Source organism: Gymnoscopelus microlampas (genome assembly GCF_963454915.1).
Source record: "Gymnoscopelus microlampas genome assembly, chromosome: 8".
NCBI lineage: Eukaryota > Metazoa > Chordata > Actinopteri > Myctophiformes > Myctophidae > Gymnoscopelus > Gymnoscopelus microlampas.
Window position 1 is genome coordinate 37029382 of NC_139945.1, and position 27500 is coordinate 37056881.

A 27500-nucleotide genomic window follows, 5' to 3' on the forward strand; every position below is an offset into this window, starting at 1 on the left:
AGGTTACCCTAGAAAGTGGCTAGACTCTGCTTTATCTAAATTGAACAACCAGAATCAGGTTGTGCAGACCAAAAAGAAACATTCATTTGCCTGCATCACTACTATACTTACAATATATATTTAATATGTCAATCATTTCTTTGTATATTTCAGTTATTTGTCATATCTGCCCTGTGCAATTTTTGATCACAAAGCCTAAAAGGCTTCATATGTTCCAATGTTGAACGCCAAACACACAATTAAATCGTTAAGTCGCAATTATTTGAGTGACAATTAATCGTCAACTTAAATTTCTACTCGTGACAGCTAAATTTAAGCTTAAGCTTAATTTATACTTTGTCATTGACGTGAAACATGTCATGTTTTTCACATACATTATTTTTGGCTAGTGATGCGCGGTTGTACGACAACGTATTAATTAGTCATTCAAGTTTAACCGTGGGCGTCAAGCAGTTCTTGCCCTCAAGCTGAGAGCTGCAAACAGCTCCCTCATAACATCATCACCATGGTGATGTGCATTAGTCTCAAATTCAGCTTCCATTGAGCTAGATTGTTGCTGCAGTGCTGTCCTTGGAGCAGGGTAATGGAACAAATATGGCATACTATTCTGTTCTGTAATCCTCAGTGAGCCAAAGACATCAGCTGTCCATTTGGCTTTATGTTAATGACGTACTTTAGCAGTGTTAAAATGTGTGCTTAATAATCAGTCAGTTGTGCTGTTAACATTCTACAGAGTGGGAATTAATGGAGCCAGGAGGCATGTTAATTAGAGCCCCCAAAAGAATCATATTTGAACTGGGGACCGCCAAAATAATCATATTTAAACTGGGGACCACCAAAATAATCATATTTGAACTGGGGACCGCTAAAATAATCATATTTGAACTGGGGACCACCAAAATAATCATATTTGAACTGGGGACCGCCAAAATAATCATATTTGAACTGGGGACCGCCAAAATAATCATATTGAACTGGGGACCGCCAAAATAATCATATTTAAACTGGGGACCACCAAAATAATCATATTTAAACTGGGGACCACCAAAATAATCATATTTGAACTGGGGACCCCCCACCCTGATAAGCACTTGGAATTGTAGGAGTTGAGGCATCATATTTAGTGACTGACTCAGTTCCACCGATAAATATTGTGAAAATAGCCGATCTACAAGCTCACAACGCCTTGCAATTGTGAGCTTGTAGAGCATCAATGTTTGCCTCTTTCTTATATTATTTGACATCCCGTTTTTTATCATTTGCATAAAAATGCACTTTTCTCATGTCAGTGTACATATAAAGTTATTCATGAACATATGGTCAATGACACATTTGTTACTGAGTAAACCAAAGTCACCCACCAAGTAAAGCACATGCACTGTAATAAAGGGTAGTGAAGGACACTAATGTCCTGCTGTGTGTGTGTGCGTGCGTGCGTGCGTGCGTGCGTGCGTGCGTGCGTGCGTGCGTGCGGACCTTGGATAGCTCCACCATCATAATGTGTGAGGGGTTAAGCTGGGGGTCCAAGGGACTGTTGGTGTAATCTGCCCTGAAGGGTGACGGACCAAATGGTCAGTCCAGACAGAGAGCGAGAAGGAGTGGGGGAGAGAGAGGGAGGAGACAGAGAGATACTACTGATGGGGGTCAATAAAACTGTGTGACAGGTCAGGAGGAGGGGAACACATAAGTGAACTGTTAATGTCTAACTAGAGGAGGTACGTGAGTTTTATAGGGAGCCAGTATGAATGTTTCATTGACAGCGTGTGTGTGCCTGGTGTAAGTCAGGACATCAGGAGTCTAGACAAGAGTGTTGTTCCCAAACAGTGCGCTATGACATTGGTTCTCAAAGTGGGATCCGGGGACCCCCAGGGGTACTTGAGGGGGTTCCAGGGGGTCCCCAGCTAAATGATAGTTAGGAACCAAATGGACCCTTATGGCTCGTAACTCTGAGAGTGTACAAATGGAACCAAATGGACCCTAACGGGTCCATTTGGTTCCATTTGTACACTCTCAGAGTTACATTAACATTGATTTTACAATGTGAATTGGGGTCCCAGAGATATAAATGCCATTAAATGGGGGTCCGTAGCCCTAATGCATGTTAAACTGGGGGTCCTTGAAATTAAAATGGTTGAGAATCACAGCTAGAGAGCCGTAAAAATCTTCTCTTATGGGGGTCCCTGGCATATCTTTTCAAATGGGGGTCCGCGGGCTAGTAAGTGTCAATTTGGGGGTCCCTGACATGAAAAAGTTTGAGAACCACTGCGCTATGAGACAAGTTCAGGAGTGCCTTGGGATTATGTGACAACCACACAGTATTGCAATACAAAATATATATGCAATATATAAACTATACACAAAATGTAGACTTATTTTAATCTATTAATTTACTAGACCTGTTGGGCACCGGCATACTCGCCGTTAATTTGCAAGTTGGGAACAATGCAAGTTGGAAATGCTTGACCCACCCAGTTGCAATACCTGTTGTAGAAACCCGTTGTACCCGTCTGTCTATATCCCTTTTCTGCCCATATATGGAGCCACTACTGTATGTGTCGGATGGTTCTCAAGATCTAGAACTACAGACGCACGCACAGACAAACTGACAGACAGAGATTTTGTGCATTTATAGAAGGATAATATCAGAACTTTGTGTGCCGTGCCATTATGTCATTATAGGCAAAAAAGGTTTTTATTTTTCTTTCCCAAAATAGCTGATTTACATTCAACATATTGTGAGCTTGTAGATTGGCTATTTTGGTTATGAATACAAATGTACCTTTTTCACTTTATTCCCATTTGTGTGCCTTGAGCGCAAAAAGTTAAAAACCACTGATCTCTAGAAGAATACAATGTCCTCCCCTAAGGGGCTAAAGGAGGAGGGTCAGATGCAGGACAACGCAACGCGCATTTGGGACAAAGACGCAAAGGGCACACAAACATACTGCCCATCACACATACTGTGGGAATGTGTGTGTTTGTCCGTGTATGTTTGTCCTTGTGTGTGTGCCTGTGCAACACCACACACACAGCGTACGTGTGTGCGTGTGTCAGCATTTGGCTGGACGCACATCTTTCAGAGAGTGCCTTTGAGATTTGTTCAGGGACACGCAAAGAAATACCAACGGTTCTGTTATAACCCAACATCTAAGAGGAGGATCCAATAGAATATTTTGCCACTTGATGGATGGGCGTCAATATGTGTGGCCCCCTTCATCCTATGAAGAGCCCCCTGGTCACCCAGGGACCGGTGGCCCCAGGCCTGGGGATACGGACATGGTGGAGCCGGGGACAGGTCACCGAGAGGGGAGAGAGAGGGATGAAAGGAGGTTGAGAGGTGAACAGGGGGTGAAGAAGAGGGGTGAGAGAAGAGAGGTGGCATTGTGAGACAGTTGTGCACGAGGGCGACGGCCAGCGCATGGACACACTGACATGGGCAGGCAGGGGGGAAAGGCACATAGCTGACGGGTAGGAAACTTGCATCTCCATATTTCATATTTTTAATATAAATGAATGCCCTTTTGGGTATTTTTGGGTACTTTTGGGAAATTAGTATGACACCTTTCGGTGACAGTGTCACGCAAAAAGTTGCGAAGATAGTAGATCTACAAGCTCACAACATGGACGGACACACACACACACACACACACACACACACACACACACACACACACACACACACACACACACACACACACACACACACACACACACACACACACACAGAGTCCTCCTTCCCTAAGATAAACAGTAAACACTTGTCCTGACTGTGACCTACGGTCCACATGTTGATGAGGCGTCTGCAGAGGAAGGGATCCAGGTTCCAGTGGATGATGGGGAGACAGGTGATGTAGAACACTTCATGTCCCAGACCCGCTGAAAGTAGGAACAGGAAGTAGAGCAGTCGGTTCCTCACCGCATACAGAGGCCCACTGCAGCCCTGTGTGGAACAAACAAATGACAGTGGGTTAATTACAGTGACAAAGGACACGCTGGCCATTTTCAGGAACCAACTTTGCATGAGTGGCGGCTCATGAAACCTATGGCCTTACACTGCTCCGCTTTCAATGTTAAAATGGACCTAGATGATTTGCCTATAGGCAAACGGACCAACCTTTAAACCACAGAGAGGAGAATCTGTTTGGTTCATTTTAACGCAAGGAAATCAAAGCTCAGAAAATGGTTTTAAGATTTGTTCATGTGGGAATAATATAATTGTGTATAGCAGACCTACATGGACACACTTTAAACTCTAAAGGGTGTCAGTGAGCCATTTGGATGACTTACTTTCAACTGCATCTGTTGTCAAAATCGATAATCTTCTTAAAATCAAGATCACATGTGCAAACAAGGCCCTTTGTTTGGAAACGTGTTGCCTACATTTTGTAATTATCTCAGACTCTGTGCTGCGTGTGAGTGTATGACCACGGCTAATCTTACAAACCAAGCGTCATGTTTCTTGTACACAATGTCAGTAGGCCAAGGAACTCATTCCTCGAATCATTCTCAAATCGGTCTCACGGCGGCACTATAACAACCAACTTAATGTAAAGATATTCTCCTGGATTCCTTGGTTGATGATGCAACTCCACATATAGGCCATTCCCACTTATACATATGCCATTTAGAATTTTCTATTTTGTTCAATACTTAATACAATTTGTTACCAAGGATACGATGGCCCCTGCGAGATCACCTAATCTGGCACAATGCCAGGGTGACGTCACATCTCTATTATATACTAGAGTCAGAAGAAGATTCAACCCGGAACAAATTCCATATTCGACCCAAAGAGAACTCCCAGCGCCAGCACAATATTCCAGAACCGACGTCAGGGGAATGCAGTGCATATTCCCAAGAGAGTTAAAAGTTAGTATTACCATGTCTCAAATATATCTATAATCAGCTATCTCAACTAGTTAGAAGTTACTCGCCTATTCTATCTAACTCCACAGATATTGAGATTCCCGTTACAATCTCAATTCTGTGCTACCCAAGAAGTAAGAAGACAAGAATCCAGTGACGTCGAGATTACCGATATAATCTCAACCTTAAAGAAGCAGACAAGATCCCTCGATCCTGCACCCGGACTATCCTATTTTACCATCAATCTCAAGGATTCAAGTGACGCTACTCGTCCCCCAACCAGCTAACCTAAGTAATACGTAACATAACAATAGTATCTTTGTAATATCCTCTCTGGAGTCACATGATAAAAATGTATCATATAGAATTTTGATACTCCATATCAATTGCCTATTGGCTTCACAGATTCGATGGAGGAGCCTGTTTAAAAGAAATAAAAAATAATAAAAATCAGGCAAGCATGGGGGCCTCTAATCAATGCAGAGACAAAAGCTATTTCACTTTGACCGGGCACAACAAATGCAAAAACATGATGTAATTTACATTCCCCATGATTTGTGTTCTCAGTACCCTGTACAAATAACACAAGATATTAACAAACAGTATCCTTTATCATAGCCTTTCCAATTGCCATGTGTCCTTTAACATGTGCACAACTCCATAGACACAATAGAGCCGTGCCTCCTGGCGGAGATTAGCACTCCACTGAGCACCCCTTCCTTGTTATAAATCAACTGGCGGCAGGTGCACTTAGTTTACGTTAATAGGCTGTCATTCTGTCAGGTAGACCAACAAGAAAAGCCAGTTACGCGTCACCACAGTTTGAGGTAAATCCCATTCAGACAGACTACTTACTCCAACAACAACTCCATTCTCCTTGTGTTTGTGATCTGAATCATACTCCCGTTGCCGTTGGTATTCACTTATATTGTTTTCAACATGTCCATTAGGCCTACATCGTTTCTTCGGCTTTTCAGACGGGTTGTTGTCATCAGAGTGGTCCAATCCGTTCCCCTCCCCGCTGTGATGCACTGTGTCCTCGATTAGAAGGAAGAGTCCGCATCTTCTCTGGAACCGAGCCACAAGCTCCGAATCCTGGAGGTACGCCAGGAGCTCCAACATGTCAATTCAATCGTAGTAAGGTGTGCACTAGTGAGCAACTTAATTTAAACTCTTAAATCTGGAAGATAATAGCGTCATCCCGGACGCAGGTGTAGTAGCTACCTGTAGATGTGAACATGATGTACGTGGTGCGCCTGCAGGTGTGTAGTGGGCAGGGTAACCTGAAGGCTCGCCCCAAAACACGCCCGCCCACATTCTTTTCGCGGACCAGCGGTTCTTGTATTCTTGTGCACACACAGCAGTGTGTGCACAAGAAATAAGACTAGAAATAAGTTTAAGGTTAGCTTTAGCTTTACTGGGGTTAAGTTTGAGAATAAGGTTAGGTTTTAGCACCGTTCTACTGAGGTAAGGTTTAGGCACAGTTTTCTGAGGTTACGTTTAAGAATAGCCTACCAGGTGAATACCGCCGGATTTGCCACGGGGCGACTGTGTTTTGGGGCGAGCATTGTGGTATCCGTCGGCAGGACTGGGAGGGGCAGGGTGGAAACACCGAGCTGGAATAAGTCAAACGGAGCCCCAGGCTTTGCCCGACCTTTAGACCGGGATGGTGGAACACACCTATACATACATACATGTATGGAAACATGGTGGAAAGTAACTAAGTACATTTACTCAAGTACTGTCCTCTACTCAAGTACTGTACAATTTTTACTTTACTGGAGTGCTTCCAATGTTCAGTAGGTACTTCAGTCAGTACTTTTACTTCTACTCCACTGCATTTCATATACTTTACACAAATATTATTTGAAAACGTTAGTTACTATTTACTTTGTTGATTTTGATTATTATTACAAAAACTCACAATGCCTGCATTATACATTTGAAAAGTTGTTAAGTGGGACATTCTGCATAATACATAATGAGTACATTTTTATGCCAATACTTTTGTACTTTACTCAAGTACATTTTGAACAGATTGTATTTCTACATTGCAGTATTGGTAGTACTTTTACTTAAGTAAAAAATGTGAGTACTTTTCCCACTGCAGTATACACTAAACGTGTTTGAGTTGAAGTCATAGGTTGAAACAGGCCTGCCTGCACCTATATTTGACCAGGCTATAACCACACAAACGTGGAGTTTAGGGCATTGTTGGCCTTGATACAGGAACTTGACAGCACAATAGAAACAGCGAGGGTTTTACATTTGGGCTTCTAAGCTGTAACAAATGTTAGTATTGGCAACCGCAATGCAGTCAAAAAGCAGATGATGGTTGAACATATTTCTCATAGTTTGTCTTTTTTTTCTGTAGGAGGAATCTGTTGTTACTTAGAACCTTGCCCATTCCAGCCCAGGGCCCAGTAGCCTCAAATATAGGAATGGAATTTAAATTGTATTGTGAAAGTCTCTCTCTCTCTCTCTCTCTCTCTCTCTCTCTCTCTCTCTCTCTCTCTCTCTCTCTCTTTAGATATAGAGAGGGAGAAACTCATTTGTTGTAATCCTCAGCTCAGACTCAAGACATTTAAGTGTCTGTCTATGGTATTTTAGTCTTAGTTTTCACTCAGGTCAGGACATGATACCAATGTAATGCAATCAGGAGAGTTAACGCATACAGGACAAACAAGTTCAATTAGACATGATGAAACAAAAAAAAACATAAGCAGACAAAATTGCAACATGGAAAACTGTCAAATTGAAGCTGATAAAGCTAAATGATCTTTGTGGGTTTCTTTCTCCTGATTGGATTAAATTGGTTTACCAACCTGAAAATGTATTTAGCTAAAGAGCTGGGGGATGGGATGACCCCTTGCTACTGAACAACAAACAGCAATAGGCTATTGAATATAGGCTATATTTAAGCTGGTCTCCTTGCATTCTTCCTTTGGGTGTTTCGTATTCCAGATTGAAATATTAGCCTGTAGGCTATAGCTTTTTTATATTCAGATCATGTTGCACTAGACATGAATTAATAGCCTATGTAATTCTGCACTGAATTAAACAGAAAACGCTTTTATTGAATAAGAGTCCATGCCCCTGGTCAAACACAAATAGACCTATAGCTACTATAACATCATCCTATTTGAAAATATTTAACAAATACCATATGCAATAATGTAACCCTCTCTCCATGCTGACATTTGAACAAATGTGTCAACAGGTCAGTGGTGGAAAACGTAGCCTACTCACATGTTTTACTTAAGTAAAAGTAGCAATACATGCAATGTAGAAATACTCTGTTACAAGTTAAAGTCCAAAAGTATTGGTGTCAAAATGTACTTATAAGTACCAAAAGTAGAAAGTATTATGCAGAATGTCCCATTTCACACATTTTTAAATGTTTAAAATGTATACAAATCTTTTGAAAATAGCAGATCTACAAGTTCATGCACAATGTGTTGCATCCCAACACGTTGTGAGCTTGTAGATTGGCTATTTTCAAATGGCCAAAATGTTGCCTATATATATAGGGCTGAATGTTTTGTAATAATAATCAAAATCTACAAAGTAACTAGTAACTCAAGTTTTCAAATAATTGTAGTAAAAGTAGCCTATAGATATTGGCCTCGGAGATGTAGTGGAGAGGTAAAAGTACTGAAAACTGGAGAAACTCCAGTAAAGCGAAAATACAAAAAAAAGTGTAGCCTACTTAAGTAGGTTACAGTAGACTACTTGAGTAAATGTACTTAGTTACTTTATACCACTGTCAACAGGTAGGCTAAAATGTTGTGGCCACGGCCGTGGGGCGTGGCCGCGTGGGCATCCATGTATGATAGACACAGACCTATTTACAGTATCCTATCATGAGGTCACTCTGAACGGAACATGTCACATGACAACAATGTTCAACTTGACCTATTTTTTAAATTTATTGAGTGTGTCACTTGGCCACGCAGCCTATTGTAAAGCAGCGTCGGTTTAACCCAATTAGCGCATCCCTTTGTCTGGGATGCTGCGAGATGGCGACTGAGCAGCCTGGCAGCACGCATGGTCTGTGATGTGAGTCCCAGCCTGGTTCTGCGAGCGGACACAAAACAACAGACGCTACTATAACGGGAAACAGAACAACTTCATCCACCGACCGCCGCCTCTCTGTCTCTCTCTCTTTTGTGGGGATGTGATTGTGTGAGCACACACAGCCGCTGAATGAGCCCCGGCGTTGGACTCACCACCATTACATCATCGTGAAATGGGACCCTTTTAACATTTCAGTCAGGGGGTTCCGGACATTAAGGCTTGTTGAGACGCTCGGAATTTTACGGAACGATCGTGTGGATGATTGATTTTTTTTTTTAAAGGCCTACGATGTCAACATAGGCGATTCATCGGAGTGATGATGGCGCTTGCATGAACTGGGTAAAGGTGGGGGGGAGAGAGAGTCGTGCACCGTCATCAGCATCTGTCCGCCAGCTCCCTTTGTGTTCACTAGAGAATGTGAATGGCGAAAGATGACATGGCAGGGCTCGATCTGACATCAGACAGAGCGGAACCCCCGGGCGAGGCCCCCGCAGCAACAACACTGTTCCCCTACGAGGAGTACGAATGCAAAATATGCTACAATTATTTCGACCTTGACCGCCGCGCTCCGAAGATCCTGGAGTGCCTGCACACGTTCTGCGAGGAGTGTCTGAACACGCTTCACCTCCGGGAGGAGCGTCCATGGCGCATCAGCTGCCCCGTGTGCCGCCACAGGACCCCCGTGCCGGACTACAGGATACAGAACCTTCCCAACAACACCAAGGTGACGGAGGACTTTCCGCTTTACATCGACTCGGACCCTCTGCCCCAGGACGCCCTGCCGCCCTACCCTCCCCCGCTGCACCCGGCGCTCATCGCGCTCCGACGGGAGGAAGCTTCGGGCTCGGGGGCGTCCACGACCACCACTGGCGGTCAGGCCACCCCCTCCACGACCGTGTCCACGGCCACGACCCTGTCCCAGGACTCGGTGCGCTACGACAGCTGTCAGAGCTGTAAGCGGGTGGCGCTGACCACCGGCTGCGTGTGCGTGATCTTCTCGTTCCTGTCCATGCTGGTGCTGCTGTTCATGGGCCTGATTTTCGTGCACAGCCACAGCAGCCCGCCGTCGCCCGCGGGACCCATTTGCCTGTCCGTGGCCAGCATCCTGGCCATGTTCTCCGTGGTCGTCACATGGCTGATCTGCTGGCTCAAATACAGACCGGATCACGAGGCGGGCCGCTCATCCGCTACCACTAACTCCAGGAGAAACGCCTGATGATGGTTTAAGAATAACCTGCTGATTTGCGAGGGCGTGTGATCATGTACATAGCCTACTAAAGGCAACCGATCCTCCTACTTCCTTTACTCTTTTATAGAAACAAATCGCCCAAAATGGCCTTGACAGCAAACACCCAAAGGCCTTCATCTAGTTTTGAGCAATAGGCCGACATGATCCTTGATAACCTTGTATTTATAGCTTTTATGCACTTGAAATGGTATTAGGCCTAGTGGGTTTGGTTAATGGATTATATGCTGAGTGAATTTGCCACTAGTGACCATTTTAGGTCTGCTGTGGTTGGCTTGATGACTGAATGTGAAGTGCTCATTACCAGGGTATGATACGCCCCTAATTCCCCCCAAAATAATATGCATATCCCACTATGCCATTCACTGTATGATAGCTGGCCATGATCACATATATCTGAACTAAGCACTAGCCAATTGTATTGTGTCCAGTAGTCTACAGTTTTTAGATGATGGGTTTTGGTTTTATTTCATATCAAGGTCTTTATGTGGGTATACTCCAGAGGCCTCCAATCTGTCAATCACAGAAATTGTATTAATCACAATGCAAACTGTAAATAGTCCAATGATGCAGCAGCTACTCGGAGAACTGAAGAGTGGTGTGATAACTTGATAGGCCTCTTTATCTTTCAGACCTGGGCCAAACGCCTTGCAATGCTTAGACTTATGTTATTGAATGAACTTGAGTTGCAGAAGGACACCCTTTCCGTTGCAGCAATGCATTGGAACGACTGGAAGTGAAATCAAGTGTATTTGACCCAGGTTCTGTAATCTATTATGTGCATGTTAGGCTACTGATAGGTCAAGACCAGGTTGGAGGAAAGGTCTTTTTTTAATGTTATAAACGCAGGTCGTTGCATCTTCTTCACTTGTGTGCCTCACGTCGTCACCCTCCAAAGCTATCCCATGATCGATATGATCGATCAGTCAATTAGTCAATCAATTAGTCGAGCTTCAATCAGAGACTTCGGCATAATCACAATCATGATTGAATTCATCAGGCATAGGCCTCCTCTCCCATCTAGCGTCCAGCTGGGACGTCATGGAGTATTTCCTCTTCCTCTACAGATCTGACAGTGGTAGGAACTCTAAAGACTCTTCTCTGCAGCTGTTCAGACCCGGGGAACATCTGGCTTCAAAAAGAGGTCTAGTTGAGGAAATGTATTAGTGTAAATAACTTTTTTATAATGTATTTATTGTTTTCATTATATATAAAAGACAAACAATCTCATGGATCACATTAATCAATCCTAAATGACTTTTTTATCTAGTTTCCAAAAGCTATCTTCACGGGTGGGATGGGATGCCAAAGCACGGGTGGGATGGGATGCCAAAGCCACTTTCTCTTCATCTGGATTTGACTTGTTGACTACAGACATGCATATCTCACTACAGTCCACGGTGAAGATGTATGAAAATCCGTATTGTTTCCAGGTTTAAATAGACCTTGTATCGTGTCAGATGAAGTATCGTGAACAAGTCAGACAGGAAGTAATAGAAGCAGTTTGGGTTTCACTCTGGCTCTTTTGTCAGGGGTTATGTGACATATACTGTATGCCCGACTCATAGAACGCTTCATCAGTTGCCTACGTATGGCTGAGATTATCCAGAGGTGTTCATGAATGACAAAATACCAGTATGTGGGCCTAGAAAGGCTGTGGCCCTGAACACAAGTTGAGCGTACGTTGTGAACTTTATTGAATTGAAACTTAATTACATTTTGGGCTCTCTGAGTCTATTAACTCAGCTGATTTTATTCTGAGGTCCTTGATGACAACAGATACCAGAATATTGATGTCAATTAGGCCTTTTAATTGTGTTAAAGAATGTGATTGGAAAATGTCAATCTTCAGAAGTCATTCTGGGTAATGACCAAGAAGTATTACCAAGACGTATTATAAGATACTACCATGTATTTGCTGTGAATTCTGTGTTTTGTAGTTATGTACTACAATAGTTGCAATTATTATTATTTGATGTGATTGATAATATTAACAATGACAGCTCATTTAAATGGTTTATGATTTCAAATTGACATGTCTGAACTACAGTAGCCCAGTGAGCTTGTGAACAGGGAAAACTATGGCTCCTTAACGCTCCTGTCAGCATTTAGTATAGAAGTATGCACTTTGGAGATCTCAGACACTAGACTGGTTTTTATCTAAGCACTTATTGCCCCTTCACACTCATTTTAACCCTACCTCACCGCTATATGGATAGAGGAAAAGACAATTGAAAAAACATTAATGGAATATCTCAATCCCAATTTCCACACCTGCTTCAATGATCCTCTTCAACTTGTTTTCCCCCCAAGAAAACCTTACATGATGCACTTTCACCCTTTTATTTGACACAATAGGGGATCTTTGGGGGGAAGTAAGCTTATTGTAGGCCTATTTATTTAAGAGAACCTATAGCAAATGTTGATTTTTTTTTTGATAATCTGTGGTTGTTGTTAAGGTACCAAAATGTATTTGCACAGAGAAATGCTCTTTATGTGCTGTTTTACATACATAAACACATTTCAGTAATAAAGAGATCATATGAGAATCTGTTGCTTTGATTCATTGTCTGAAAACGGTAATAGAATAACAGCATGTTGGCGCATCATATGACTTGCTACAACACGCATTTTAGCCCATGCACTGCTATACTATTATTGCTTGATTTAGCTCTAGTGTTTAAGGCCTATAAAAGTTTGAATCTAGATTCAACATATAGGCTGCCTCTTACCATCCTGCTGTTTGCCAAACGCGCCCTCTAGTGGCAAATAAAGTTCAGTGCCTATAAGATGTATTATGCCTATTTAACCATGTTGAGCTTTTAAATAGGCTACTTTTAGAAGTAGTTGTGATTGGCTGAGTTTTAGTGAACCATTTGACTAGATTTCTTGCTCTAGTCTAGATTACACGTATAGCCTTTCCTCACTCATTCAATTGGCAGACCCCCCTCCTCAAAGGATATCGATAATTTGTTGATTTGCATCTCATTACAGGTCCTAAACAACAAAGTCTATTATCTTCACAAGCTGCGTTTCTGAATTAGTTATGTTACAGTGACTTATGGAACGTGGTCTGGTGCGTATAGGCTAATATTCCTGTTTAGAATTTAATCATAACAAGAAAGCCATTCAGGATATCAAAAGATAGGTGTTGAGAAGAAAATGCTGATAATCTACTTTATTCTCTAAAGTTATAATTTTTTCTTTCTTTTTTTATTTATAGCGACAACATAATTTTAGGTTAGTAGACTATATGCCATCTTCTTTATTTCAAACTAAATTCGATATTTGTATTAACAGTATATAGCCATCTTCGGTACTCTCTTAATATTCCATAAATGATTAGGCCTATATGCACTATTAACCGGCCCAAATAAAGTCTTAATTAATAAACTGTTGCTTAGTCTAAAATGTGTTTTCACTTTATGGAAACTAAATATAGCCCACGTTTAAACATTTGGAAGGATATGGCGCCCATGGGCCAAATGAGCTGCATAAGACACACACAGACACATAGCCTGTATGGACGTCATCGTTTGATTCACAACCAACACCATAGCCCAGGGGTCTTCAACACCGGGTCCGGGATCCGGGGGTCCTCGGAGTTACAACAGGGGGGTCGCCAAATCTTTGTGTGATATGATTTTTTTTACTTTTTTACATTAACCACTTGAACCCTAGCATCCCTTTTCTGAGGAGAACTTTAGCCAAAAATAGCCGATCTACAAGCTCACAACCTTGCACTGCTATTTTTGGCAAGGAGCTATGGGTGTAGAGGGGGAAAAGAGCAGACCAAGTAAAGAAAAAGTTTAATCTGCAACACAATTGTATAGGGGGTCCGGTCCCTGCTTCATCTCTCTCTCAGCTAAAGGGGTCCTCCTTGGCCTGAAAAACGTTGAAGACCGCTGCTATAGCCTATTAATTATTAGCCTATATAGCCTACAAGATGCGTTGGGTTCGAAATAATTGGACAGATACGTGGTTATAGATAGCAGCACTGTGCTCTTTAACAGAATATGTGATGAAACTAATTTATTTCTCATCAAGCGAGATTTCTGACTTTGAGTTTCATCCCCCCGGTAATGGATTGGACACGGGGATTCAATGTCGCTTTTAAGAAGGCCGAGGTATGCATCTCGCCTCTCTCTGTTTTCCATTCTCCCCCCTCTGTTTTCTTGGATATAATATCCAGTTTCAATAAGTTCAATGACCCTCTAAATCGTCACGTTCGTCAGCGTACAGCTACAGAGTGGTGTTTTTCTGTTATTTGCCATAGTATCGCCTGGGATGACTCAGTGCGAACGTGTGATAATAAATAGATATAGGCTGTTCATTTCCAGTGGTGGAAAAAGTACTCAAAGTAATCAATACTGCACTGCAACGTAGAAATACTCCATTAAAAGTAGAAGTCCGATAATCAAAATGTACTTTAGTACCAAAAGTGTAGAAAGTAGGCCTACTCATTATACAGAATGTCCAATTTCACAAGAGATAAAATGTCTAAAATGTATACAAATCTTTTGAAAATAGCAGATCTACAAGCTCACAATGCATTGTGCAAGTAACTAGTAGCTAAAGTTCTAATTGTAGTGGAGTAAAAGTATAATATTTGCCTCTGAGATGTAATGCAGTAGTAGTAAAAGTACTGACATTTTGAAATACTCCAGTAAGTAAAAGTACCTCAAAATTGTAATTAAGTTAAATAAAAAATACTTAAGTAAATGTACTTGGTTACTTTACACCATTGTTCATTTCTAGTGGCCACATCTGTACAACGCAGGCCGTCTTATCGCCCATCGTGACATGACATTATTCTGGTCTTCAGCTGCATGTCATTTTCTTTTTATTAAAACAAATAGCGTAGTTTCTCTTTTGAATTCACTTAACGACAAGGTCCCACGAACACGAAGATGATTAAATGGAACTATAGGCCTATTATTTTCCCCACACATTCCAGAGTTTTTTTAATTGAACCTTTTGCTATTTCCTCTATAGCATTAGTCCTATAAAGTTGAGGCCTTCACTTCGTGCTTCAGCATCATCAGATAATAGAACCGCAAAGACACTTTGGCACGAATTTAAACTCATTCTCAAGTAATTATGAACAATTCACCCGGGCTTATCTAGTGCACGTACAAGTGTTCGGCCGTGTCATCATATGAGGTTGACTTAAGATAAGAGGATAATAACCTTCTCAAGGGGATAATAATTCTGTCCTGGCACGTGAAAAGAACCCCCAGTTTCCCATGCTTATTTTCAGTGTTGGAAAAAGTAGGCCTACTCAATGTTTTACTTAAGTAAAAGTATCAATAGTGCAATGTAGCCTACTCTGTTACAAGTAAAAGTCCTGTATTAAAAATGTACCTGAGTAAAAGTACAAAAGTATTGGCATCAAAATATACTTTAAGTACCAAAAGTAAAAGTAGCCATTGTGCAGAATGTCCCATTTCACAAGTTCAAGCAATATTTTGAAAATAGATCAGCTATTTTCAAATAGCCAAAATATATATAGATAAATAATTGTAGTGGTTTAAAAGTGCAATATATGCCTCAGAGATGTAGTGGAGTAGAAGTAAAGGTATTGAAAATTGGAAATACTTAAAGTAAAAATCCTCAAAAGTGTACTTAAGTAGGCTACAGTAGGCCTACTTGAGTAGGCTACTTAGTTACTTTCCACCACTGCTTATTTTAAGCCCAGCGTCCATGCATTGTCCGAGCACGTTTGGACAGAAAAGACAATCTGAAGTGCCTTTCTACAGCCACAAAGGAGGCGAATGTTAATTGAATGCAGAGGCAGTGGGATGCCCGTTAAATGGAGTTGTATGATAGAGTGCGCCGTGGCGCCCCGCTGTGCGCCCAGTAGGTAAAGGTGAGGGCCTGGAGAGATGAAAGCGCGGGGCAGGTGCGTGCCGTGGCTCGGGGTGCTTTAGTTTGCAACCGGTTCCTGTTGTCCTACTTGCGTCCCGTGGAGCATTTCAGCTCTTTCCAAGTCCCTGAACAAACTTTAGAGGGGGGTAAAATAAAGTCAGACGTGCCAACAGATTTCCAACAGTGACATAATATGTATCGATAAAATATAAAATCATAATTTAGGCCTATACATTATACTTTACAATGTATTTCTTTATTTTTCGCCTACATATGCAAATCGACCTACAAAGCCAAAGTGCAGTAACTACGAAAAAAAAACTGATAAATGGGTTTAAAAGTGTTTCAACAGGTCAGCCAAATGAGATATCGGCATATAAGTGATATCATACTACACTAATTGTATATCTGTTCTTGAGGTAATTGTTTATCCCCCAAAATCACAATGGCTAATTTGACCTTTGGGATACAAAAATAAGTCGGTGTGTCCAAAAACGTATATACTGCACTATGGCTTTGTAGGCAGAAGGCTACAGTATATCTAGCCTCTGTTGTTTAAGATTCATTGTTTTCTGTTCACTACAATGCATAATGTCATATTCCTTATGCGCAAATATTTAAAAAAATATATTAAGAATTGATTCTGCTAAACTTTCGCAGGTGGTATAGGCTACATTCCAAATCTCACCTGCAAAATGGTGTCATGTCCCTGACACAGATGTGTTTAAACCTGCTGTATATACAAAAATGCAAAATGTAATTAAATACAATTTCAAATAACCTGAGAATAATTAAAAAAAAGTAACTGGCCTTTAACTTAATCAAAATTGCTTAGGCTAAATTGTAGGATTGGCTCATCATTTCAGTGGTGAGTGGAACGGTCCTATGATGTCATGCCGTGGAGGAAAGATCAACTTTGATGGACAAACACGTGAGGATGGGGTGTTTCAGAAGGCTGCCTGCTTTTGTCTGATTCCAGAGGTCAGGAATGGAAACCCCTTTCGCGGTGATGGGTGATTGATCGGGGACTAAAAGGGACGCTATGACCCCAGACACAATACATAAAGAGAAGCTAACTTTAGAAAAAGACACTTTAGAGAGAGAGAGAGAGAGAGAGAGAGAGAGAGAGAGAGAGAGAGAGAGAGAGAGAGAGAGAGAGAGAGAGAGAGAGAGAGAGAGAGAGAGAGAGAGAGAGAGAGAGAGAGAGAGAGAGAGAGAGAGAGAGAGAGAGAGAGAGAGAGAGAGAGAGACTGTTGTCGAAATACTGCTCTCAACTTTCAAGAATTAATACCAACCTCTCCTAATGTATAACTATTTATGACAGAAAATGCACACTGTTTTATAGTTAAGCTATAGTCTTCCCTCAAAGTTGCAACGTAACACAGCTCTGCTTACACTTTTATTGTATTCCTATATTCAATATGTATTTGTACATAGTCTACATTGTTTTGTTTTGATTGTTTTGTTCCACTTTTGCTTTGGCAATGTAAACGTATGTTTTCTCATGCCAATAAAGCATGAATTGAATAGAGAGAGAGAGAGAGAGAGAGAGAGAGAGAGAGAGAGAGAGAGCTCAAAAAGTCAGCTGCACACACTGCAGTCACCGTCTGTCCCACAAACCTTTGGGGACGGGTCGTGACAGTATTTAGTTATTGGTGATTTAAAAAAGACATTAAACACCGACCCTGGTCCGCTTCAACCAGATAGCTAGACACGTTTTACGGCCGCCCTGGCGTCGCATCCTGCTGTGACGCACACATCCCCTTTACATTGCTCTCTGCGTGCCATGCAGTGCCCAGCTTGAAAACCACTATAAAGTCCTCCATGCATGTGCACTCTCTCTCTCTGCAGGCACCATTTGTGTTATAATAACATAGTGGTTCTCAAACTATATTTTGTTTTATTTCAAGGATCCCATATGGGTCAATTTGGTTCCATTTGTACACACTCAGAGTTACACTGATATATGACATTTGTGGAACTATAAGCAAATGAGATGTGTTAACGCATGCACTGCAGGTGCACGTTGTTGATACATGGGAACTTAAAAAAAGTTCAACTATCCTAGGGTAATCATTTAAATGATCATTTATTACTGTGTAATATAGGCCCTATATGCAAAATCACGCATGCCAACCTATTTGTCAAGGAAAATGGTCACATCTGTATTGTGTCCTCCAAGCCCACCCTCCATAATATCTGTATTTGACAACTTGTAAACGTGTGAGTTATCATTCATCTGTCAAAGAACAGTCCTCTCATCATCCAGCTCCAGCCTCCAGCCCTCTTCGAAGCACAACCCTGACAGACAGCTTCCCTTGAGCCGCACTCACACATTTGCAGGGCAGCATGCGTCCGCCCCATACACACCCATTCATTTCCCCCCTCTACCCCTGCCCCTCCGCCCCATGGGTGTGTATGGGGGCGGACGCATGCTGCAACGCAAATGTGTGAGCGGGGCCTCGTATCAAGAAAGTTTTCACCACGTCAGCCAATCATTACGCGCGGCTGGGGACCGGGTGCAACCTCTCGGCCAATCGCAGCCGCCGGAGCACTGATGGAGAGAGAAGCGCAAGCATCTGATAAGTGATCCGCTACTTTTTGACCGTCTCCCCCTCACTTTGAACGTGTGTCAACAACAAACAGTAATAACATCTATACCAGTCGCGGCCTGTCCCGGAGACGTCGTCCGCTGTGGCCGCCGCGTCTGCGTTCAGACTGGGAAACAAGCTGATTTAGTTTTTGTCTTCTTTCGTTTTTTACCTACAACTCCACACAGTTTGTTGTTTCCCATTTGGTAACTTTTGCCTCGCAGAGGCGGGCGGTCTCATTCTCCCGGGGCAGTTGTACTTTCTTAGCACCAGTGTGGCTAACTTTACCGACGCTAAACCTTCCAGGGACTGGAATACAAGACTTTTTATTTTATTTGATTGGTGCACGAAATCCCCAGGCTCTATACCGAGCAGCACCGGAGGAGGGATTCGTATAACTTTGGGGTCGTGGAGGTATGACATTACCCATGATGATGCGACCCACTCTGGCTCAGAACTACCCCCGCAGCGGCTTCCCCCTGGAAGGTAAAGATCAAGACCCAGAACAGGACTGTTTTTAAAAAGTTCGGTCGAGAGATTGTGGGCCTCAATGCACACACGCACCAAGGGCGTATATTAAAAAACATCAAGACATTTTATAGGAAATATCCATAAGTCCTGTCCATCTCACAGGGTTTTATTTCGGGCATACTTTTGTCTGTCTAAGTAACATTATAGTTGAAATGCAGTGTTCGTATCATTGTTTTGCATTCATTTCAAACATTTTTCTCTGAGAATCATTGCACTATTAGAGATGTGTTTCAGGGGTTTTTATAAAAAAAATAATGTGTAGGCCTAATGCGTATTCATACAGTTGAGATGTTTTGACATAGGTAGTTATTCATTTAGATTGTAGGGCCTATATGTTGGCATTGTTGATCTAATCCCAGCCTTTATATGGAAAAAAACGATTTCAGCTTAATTGTGTAAATTATTATAAGCAATTTAGATTTAATCTATAGCGTACGATTTTAAGTTGCCTATTTGTTGTTATCCCTAAATATGAATTGGAAATTATTTTGTGCAATTTTATCTGAAAGTACATTTATCACCATTTTATTTGAATCATAATTGAAGTTGTTAATGTGTTATATACATCATAACTTGCATTGCATTTCACTGTGATGTGGCATGTGAATGATAGGTGATTCTTTGACATACACTATTGTCTTTACATCCAGTGTCCACCCCGTTGGGTCAAGGCCGGGTAAACCAGCTGGGGGAGTTTTCATAAACGGCAGACCCCTGCCCAACCACATTCGTCATAAAATCGTGGAGATGGCCCACCACGGCATCAGGCCGTGTGTCATCTCCCGGCAGCTACGGGTGTCCCACGGCTGCGTGTCCAAAATCCTTTGCCGGTATCAAGAGACGGGCTCTATACGACCCGGGGCTATCGGTGGAAGTAAACCCAAGGTATGGAAGAATATAGGCCATACGCAGCGCTGAAAGGCCTCCCATTAGTGCAGTGGTGTGAAGTAACTAAGTACATTTACTCAAGCACCGTACTTAAGTACATTTTTGAGCAATGTTTTTTTTTTTTTTTACTGAACTTGGGTATGTCCAATTTGCTGTAGGCCTGCTTTTACTTCTACTCCTCTTTCAGAGGCAAATCTTGAACTTTTATCCCACTAATTATTCAACAACTTAAGATACAGTTACTTTGTATATTTTGATTATTATTACAAAACATACATTAACCACTTCAGCCCTATATACATTTCGGCCATTTGAAAATAGCCGATCTACAAACTCACAATGGTTGCGATGATGCATTGTGAGCTTGTAGATCTGCTATTTCCCAAAGATTTTTCCAGGACATTTTTTTTTTATTTTCCAGGACATTCTGCATAATGAGTACTTTCGGTACTTTTGTAGTTTTTACTCAAGTAAATTTTGAATTCCGGACTTACTTGTAACTTTTTCCACCACTGCCAACGTGAATATTAGAAAATACATGGCTATACTTCACCCTATATATAAAAGTCAATAAAATTACATTTTCTGGTCTTTAAAGCAGGGTACGACGCCGGACGTAGAGAAGAGAATTGAGGAGTTCAAGCGCGACAACCCGGGTATGTTTAGTTGGGAGATTCGGGATAAATTACTGAAGGATGGGATATGTGACCGGAACACCGTTCCATCAGGTAAAAAAAAGAGGCAGAAGTATAGGGCCTACATTATAGGTCAGTGGTTCTCAAAGTGGGGTCCGGGGACCCTCAGGGGTCCTTGAGAGAGGGTTCAAGGGGGTCCCCAGCAAAATGAGTTAACATAACATAAACAAATCAGTTCAACCACGAAACCCTATTTCGGCTGTTTGAAAATAGCCAATCTACAAGCTCACTTGTGCTCGCAGCTATTAGAAAAATAGACACAACGTGAAAATATTAGAACATTTTTGGAATATGTTTTTGAAACATTTTAACAATACAAATTTTATATTGTCCCGTAGCACAACGTATTTTTCAGATGGGGGTCTGCAGCCAAATAGTAGGCTACATATTAATTTGGGGGTCCTTGACATCAAAAAGTTTGAGAACCACTGCATTAGGTCACACAGTCCAAGTACTTTGCCTTGCCGTGTGTGTGTGTGTGTGTGTGTGTGTGTGTGTGTGTGTGTGTGTGTGTGTGTGTGTGTGTGTGTGTGTGTGTGTGTGTGTGTGTGTGTGTGTGTGTGTGTGTGTGTGTGTGTGTGTGTGTGTGTGTGTGTGTGTGTGTGTGTGTGTGCGTGCGTGCGTGCGTGCGTGCGTGCGTGCGCAGCCAGCCAACCAGGCTGGCAGCATATAGTTGGTCATCCATCATCATTTTCATCGTCACCACCATCGTCATCATCATTTCATCTATTAGCCTTCATCATTAACTATACCTGACCGCAGAGATCAACAAGTCAGCCTGTCATAAACCCCGCATTGTGGACAGCACACACAGTGACGTTTATGATCCCCTAGTCCCAAGCCAAGAATCACTTGAAATGTTCTCCCTCATTAATTAATGGAGGCTATACAAGCCAGTGGAGACTTTTACTTTACCTAATAGACAGTTCAAATGTTTAATAAAAAAAAACGTAAAAATATTCCAAATATTTAACCTTTGTTTCAAGATTTTTTGAAAATAGTAGATCTCATTGTGAGCTTGTAGATCTGCTTTTTTTTTTTTTTTTTTGCACCATTGGCTATCTAATAGACTATTAGGTCAGGGCTATTTTTTTATTTTCATTTTAGGCCAAAAGGTATAGGCTACACATTTTGTGTAAGCTAATTTGAAAATCGTTGACATTTGCTCGGTACAATTAATATAATATATATAATAATATAATAGCCTATCCTACGTGACTTTCATGCTTTTCTATTTTCTTCATTTTTTCCCGAACTCAGTGAGCTCCATCAGTCGCATCATGCGCAGTAAGTTCGGAGGGAAAGGAGAGGATGACGACGATGAAGAAGAAGACATGGAGAAGAAAGAGTTGGAGGACACGGACCGCCGGGCCAAACACAGCATCGAAGGCATCTTAGGAGACAGATGTGAGTCAACTTATTGAGATACATTTATACTTCATCGCACGACGGCGTCGCTTGCCGGAAAAAAAAAATCGCGACGCTATAGCTTGAAGATGTGCTCTAGGCAAGCGGCAGCGGCATGCGACGGAGTATAAATTATACATTAGAGCAGTGGTTCTCAACCTGTGGGTCGGGACCCCTAGGGAGGTCCCCTCATGATTTGGGGGGACCTCCCTGGGAAAAGACCATTACTGCATCAAAAGTAATGAACAAACTATACTATAAAAACTGGTCAAACATTGGCCAAATTGTCAAATAATATAGGAAAGAGGCAAACATTTAGAAAATAGCAGATCTGCTATTTTCACAATATTTATTTGTGGAACCTAGTCAGATTACATGTCATGCCTCAACTCCTACACTTTCAAGGGGTGGGGGGTCCCCTGTTCAAATAATATGATTATTTTGGGGGGTCACGGCCTGAAAAGGTTGAGAGCAACTGCATTATAGTAAGTAACTGAGTTTGTTTGTGCTTTAGATTGGAAACGTTTGCCCTTCCAACCTGTTGCTTGTGTCCAGTCTTGCGCATCAGTGTGATCGGTGACGAACGTGCGTGATTGTGGAGTTTTGAGGTGGTGGAGGTGAGAGATTGGTTGTTGTGTTTTGTCTGCAGTTTTTGCGAGCAGTTGTAGCGGTTGTAAAGTTGTTGGATGCGGATGAAGCGTATACAGAAGAGGGTGTGTGTGTGTGTGTGTGTGTGTGTGTGTGTGTGTGTGTGTGTGTGTGTGTGTGTGTGTGTGTGTGTGTGTGTGTGTGTGTGTGTGTGTGTGTGCGTGTGCGTGTGTGTGTGTGTGTGTGTGTGTGCGCCTTTGTCGGCGCGCCCATAAAGTGCGCTCGTTTGTTTGGCATTCTTTATCGACCATCATATCTCTCCGGCTAATGCTTTTCCCATGAGGCCTTACCGTAAATCAAACAGCAGGTGATGGCTTTTTGCGGGAAGTGAAGAATGCCTGCGCGTGCGTGCGTGCATGTACACTTTGTGTGTGAGGAGAGGAAGGGAGGAAGGGGAAAGAGTATGAAGTGGAAAAGTGCAAACTAACTAACACTCTTTGTAAGGAATAGGCCTACATCAATACATCATTATTTTAAAAATAAAAATAAAGATAAAATGGTGGGACCTAATATGATCGTTTGTTTCATTAATTTCGAGAATTCTGTGCAAGCTATTGAGATCAATTTATTTTTATTCCCAATGTAGTCCCAGGAGGCCAGGCCAGTTGAAAAAACTGTATATAAGTAGGCTACTGTCCCAGGAGAAAGGCTATGGATCAGCTGTGTGCAAAACAACTCTTTCGTTGTGTACAGCAGTGGTTCTTAACCTTTTCAGGCCGTGACCCCCCAAAATAATCATATTTGAACTGGGGACCCCCATTTCGTTACACTTCGTTCTTCACAATTTTGGCCTCTTTCTTATATTATTTGACAATTTGGCCAATGTTATATAGTAGTTTGTTTGGGTTAGGGATTACTTTTGATGCAGTATTTGGTCTTTTTCTTTTCTTGAGGTATTAAAAAGGTCTTAAAAGTTCTTAAATTGTCACTTCACTGTCATCTGGGGATCTCCCCCCGCCCTCCCCCCCAAAAAAAAAATCATGTGGAGACCCCCTAGGGGTCCCAACCCACAGGTTGAGAACCACCGCTGGCCTACACTACAGTCTCCAGAACAGGACAGTACAGCGAATTGGAGGAAGAAGAGCGAGTCACAGGCCGGGACAGTTTGACAAGACAAAACGTCCCCAAATGAGTTGATCAAACATTTGTATAAGAGTCCCATCCCTCACAAAGGCACACAACAATCGGACACTTGAGGATGAACTTGGGAGACAAAGGGCCGAGAGTCTATAGAGGCTCACGCTTCGGTTACGCACGGACAAAGGGCCAGCTCCCAGGCAGCTTGGTCGCCATAAAAGAAGGCAACCTGTTTATAATTCAGTCCGGAGGAAAAAAAAGAAGTAGAAAAGGAGAGAGGAGAGCTCCTCCAAACAAAAGCCCGAGAAAAGACATTATGAGGCAGCAATGAAGGATGAATTATTCAGGGAGCGCCAATTGCCTCGCTGCAGTTTTATAGAGAGCGTTCAACTAGAGAGAGATTGGGGCCGTTTTCACCTACAAAATGTTTCTTTGCGGGTCAACCAGAGCAGTGGTTCTCAACCTGTGGGTCAGGGCCCCCAGGGGGGTCCCCACATGTATTTTTATTTTATTTTTTAAAACCCAGGGGGGTCTACATATGACAATTTAAGGACTTTTAAGAGCTTTTTAATACCTAAAAAAGAAGAAGAAAAAAAGATCATTACTGCACCAAAAGTAATCAACATTGGCCAAATTGTCAAATATCATAAGAAAGTGACAAACATTTTGAAAATAGCCGATCATTGTGAGCTTGATCTTCTATTTTAACAATATTTATCTGTGGAACAGAGTCAAATTAAATTGGAATTATTGATCTAGAGGAACCGGCCGCAGTATTATTATTATTATTTTTATTCTTTTATGAATTGCATAAAAACTAATACAAAAATGTGTTTTAATGATTGTGGTGTAGGCTAAACATGCAAATTAAACATCAGTTCAGTCAGCTTCTTAATTCGGACTTAAAACATAACATATTCATTAATTATTAATATCAATATTTCCATTGTTATAGCCCAATTAAGATTATACGTGTACACAATAATAACAATAAGCCTATAGCTCTGATAAGGTCACATGTTGGCTTTGAAGAACGAATTCTAAAAATAGGCCCTATAGGCCTATTCCAAAATGCCGTCATCGTTCAATGCAGCCTATTATTGATTGTTTGATGAGACCCCGTCGTGCCCTCTTGAACATTAATAATGTCTTCTAAACGACGTGGATATTGTGCTGTGTCACATTTAATGATGGAGGAACTGTATTAAAGAGTGCTCTGGTGAAAGGGGACCAATGTTCTCCCCCGAGAGAGAGGAGAGGAGAGCGGAGCGGCTCCATGGCCCCGAGCGGAGCTCCACAATGGACCCTCACCATCACACGCGCACGCGCGCGCGCACACACACACACACACACACACACACACACACACACACACACACACACACACACACACACACACACACACACACACACACACACACACACACACACACACACACATCATGCGCGCTGCTCCAACACACTCACCCTCTCCAAAGCTCTTCAAGCAGATTAAATCCACTCTTTTATTTCATTCCGCTTTCATCTGGAGAGCAAGACCGCCCTTCTGCCCCCCCCCCCACCTCTCTCTCTCTCTGTCTGTCTCCCTGACTCTCTCTCGCTCTCTCTCTCTCTCACGCACGCACGCACGCACGCGCGCACACACACACACACACACACACACACACACACACACACACACACACACACACACACACACACACACACACACACACACACACACACACACACACACACGCGCGCGCGCGCTCGTTTAATAACTGGAGCTCATCCTCCAGAAGCGCAGGGCAAAAAACAACAGAAAGCTGTCTGTGTTGGACTTTGTGCCTGTGTGAGATACATACCTGTGCATTTCATATAGCGCAATAGGCCAGTTGATCTGGGGTCCGGGGACCCCTATACTTGAGGGGGTTCTAGGTGGTTCAGTGGGTCCCCAGACAAATATGTTAATGTAGCATGATGGAGGTCTTTGACATGAAAACGTTTGAGAACCACTGGCACAGGCCTAATGGCCTGTATATAAATAAGAATATTTTGTTGGGTGTCATCTCTTTATTAAGGAAATTAAAATCGGTATTTTTTTTCCATCCAGCCATGTAAAATGTCACACAACAAGGGATAACATTCCCTTGTCATTAATGTCGCTATTCAAAGTGTTGGTTTACAATTATTCAAATTGTTTGTCTTAAACCTCAAGGGGCTTCTTTCTTTCAGCCAAACAATTGAATTAAATAGAAAAGCATTGCTGTTTGAGGGTGGAGAACTGGCTCTGCCTTTAGTGTTTTTAAATAAAAAAGGCTGCTCAGTAGTTCAAAACAGTGTTTTTTATTATAAAAAAAAACAACTTATGGGCTTGTTTTCTGTAAAGTTGCTTGTAAATATTTGCTAGTTGCGGGTTGCGTTTTTTTGGCCTTGTTTCTAAAGTGTAGTTGCTTATTTTAATGTCAATGACCCCCGCATTAATATGTATTTTTCCACGGACTCATAGACCTGGTTGCTTATTTCTCTCGCCAAATCTGGCAACACTGGTTCAAACAATCTGGGACAGTCGGAAATAGCCTAATAAGCGAGGAGGAATGAGTTGGGTAGGCCTACTACTTACCGCGATTATGAGGAATTATAAAATCATATCAACTTTTGGTGTCATTTTGAAACAAGGCTAAATTTGGATTTTATTTTAGAACCCGCAAGAAGAGCACTTTAAACCTATATGCAACCTATTATCTCCAAGCTCACAACAAGCCCACAACGGGTTGGATGCAACTCGAGAGCTTGTAGATCTGCTATTTTCAAAAATCCTCACAATAAAACGTGGAATATTTGGAATATTAAACTTGCAGTTTAATGCAGCCCAACATACATTTTGCAAATATTAGAGAGAACTACTGGCTTTTGGAAGTTGTTCCTCCATGCCTATTGCCTCCTTAAAAGTCCAAACATCAGACCAATTAACCCTGGAGGCAAAAGTTAACGATTGATAGACTTGGAGAGCCGTTGGCCCCGCCCCTTCTCTACCGTCATATTTTCACAGTGTATCTTTACTGAGGCTGGTTCGTTAAGTGAAATTAGCCAGATGATACAGAGAAGCCTTGTTGAAGGCCAACACGTTTCCATTTAGGCTGTTCGTGCACAGCATGCGCTGGCACACACACACACACACACACACACACACACACACACACACACACACACACACACACACACACACACACACACACACACACACACACACACACACACACACACACACACACACACACACACACACACACACACACACATTCCACTCTGCAATGCAAACAGTCAATGGGATAACTTTATTTGGTGAAAGGGGATCCTGGAAAGGGCTAATTGAATAAGCTCAGGATCTTTGAAAAACCCTTACCATGGTGAGCGCAGTCATCATGTCATAATTAGGTTTATTGAGGCGCATTCCTCCAATCTGCCTCCATTCTCCTGGGCTCATTGTATCCAGGGCCCAGGCCAATGGCCGGGGGACAAAAGGGAACCGTGAGCAGACAATACATGAAAGAGCCATAAAGATTTAGCTAGCTTTGTCAATGAGACGGAGCAGGACTTTGTTTGTGTAAATAATGTGCAGTGAAT

The 27500-nt window shown here is 42.1% G+C and overlaps 3 protein-coding genes across 3 annotated transcripts in view; 2 read left to right on the plus strand and 1 right to left on the minus strand.

The window, feature by feature from the left end:
- Positions 1-6139, minus strand: part of sgpp2 (sphingosine-1-phosphate phosphatase 2) — a 13294-nt gene extending 7155 nt beyond the window's left edge. The window contains exons 1-2 of the mRNA XM_084064429.1: positions 5722-6139; positions 3779-3940 (exon numbers count right to left, since the gene is read on the minus strand). Coding sequence (XP_083920555.1) covers positions 3779-3940; positions 5722-5988 — 429 coding nt within the window. The 5' untranslated portion in view covers positions 5989-6139. The remainder of the gene's footprint in view (positions 1-3778; positions 3941-5721) is intronic.
- A 2503-nt stretch (positions 6140-8642) lies between these two features.
- On the plus strand, positions 8643-11429 carry rnf228 (ring finger protein 228). The gene has a single exon (XM_084064098.1). It carries the CDS (start codon positions 9365-9367, stop codon positions 10157-10159), a length of 795 nt encoding a protein of 264 aa, XP_083920224.1. The 5' UTR covers positions 8643-9364; the 3' UTR covers positions 10160-11429.
- A 7650-nt stretch (positions 11430-19079) lies between these two features.
- The window catches only part of pax3b (paired box 3b), a gene marked incomplete at its 5' end in the record, with an annotated part of 33252 nt that continues 24831 nt past the window's right edge, over positions 19080-27500 (plus strand). Inside the window, 5 exon segments of the mRNA XM_084064146.1 lie at positions 19080-19134; positions 19830-19862; positions 19865-20064; positions 20669-20795; positions 22023-22169. Of these exon segments, the coding sequence (XP_083920272.1) occupies positions 19080-19134; positions 19830-19862; positions 19865-20064; positions 20669-20795; positions 22023-22169 (562 nt within the window).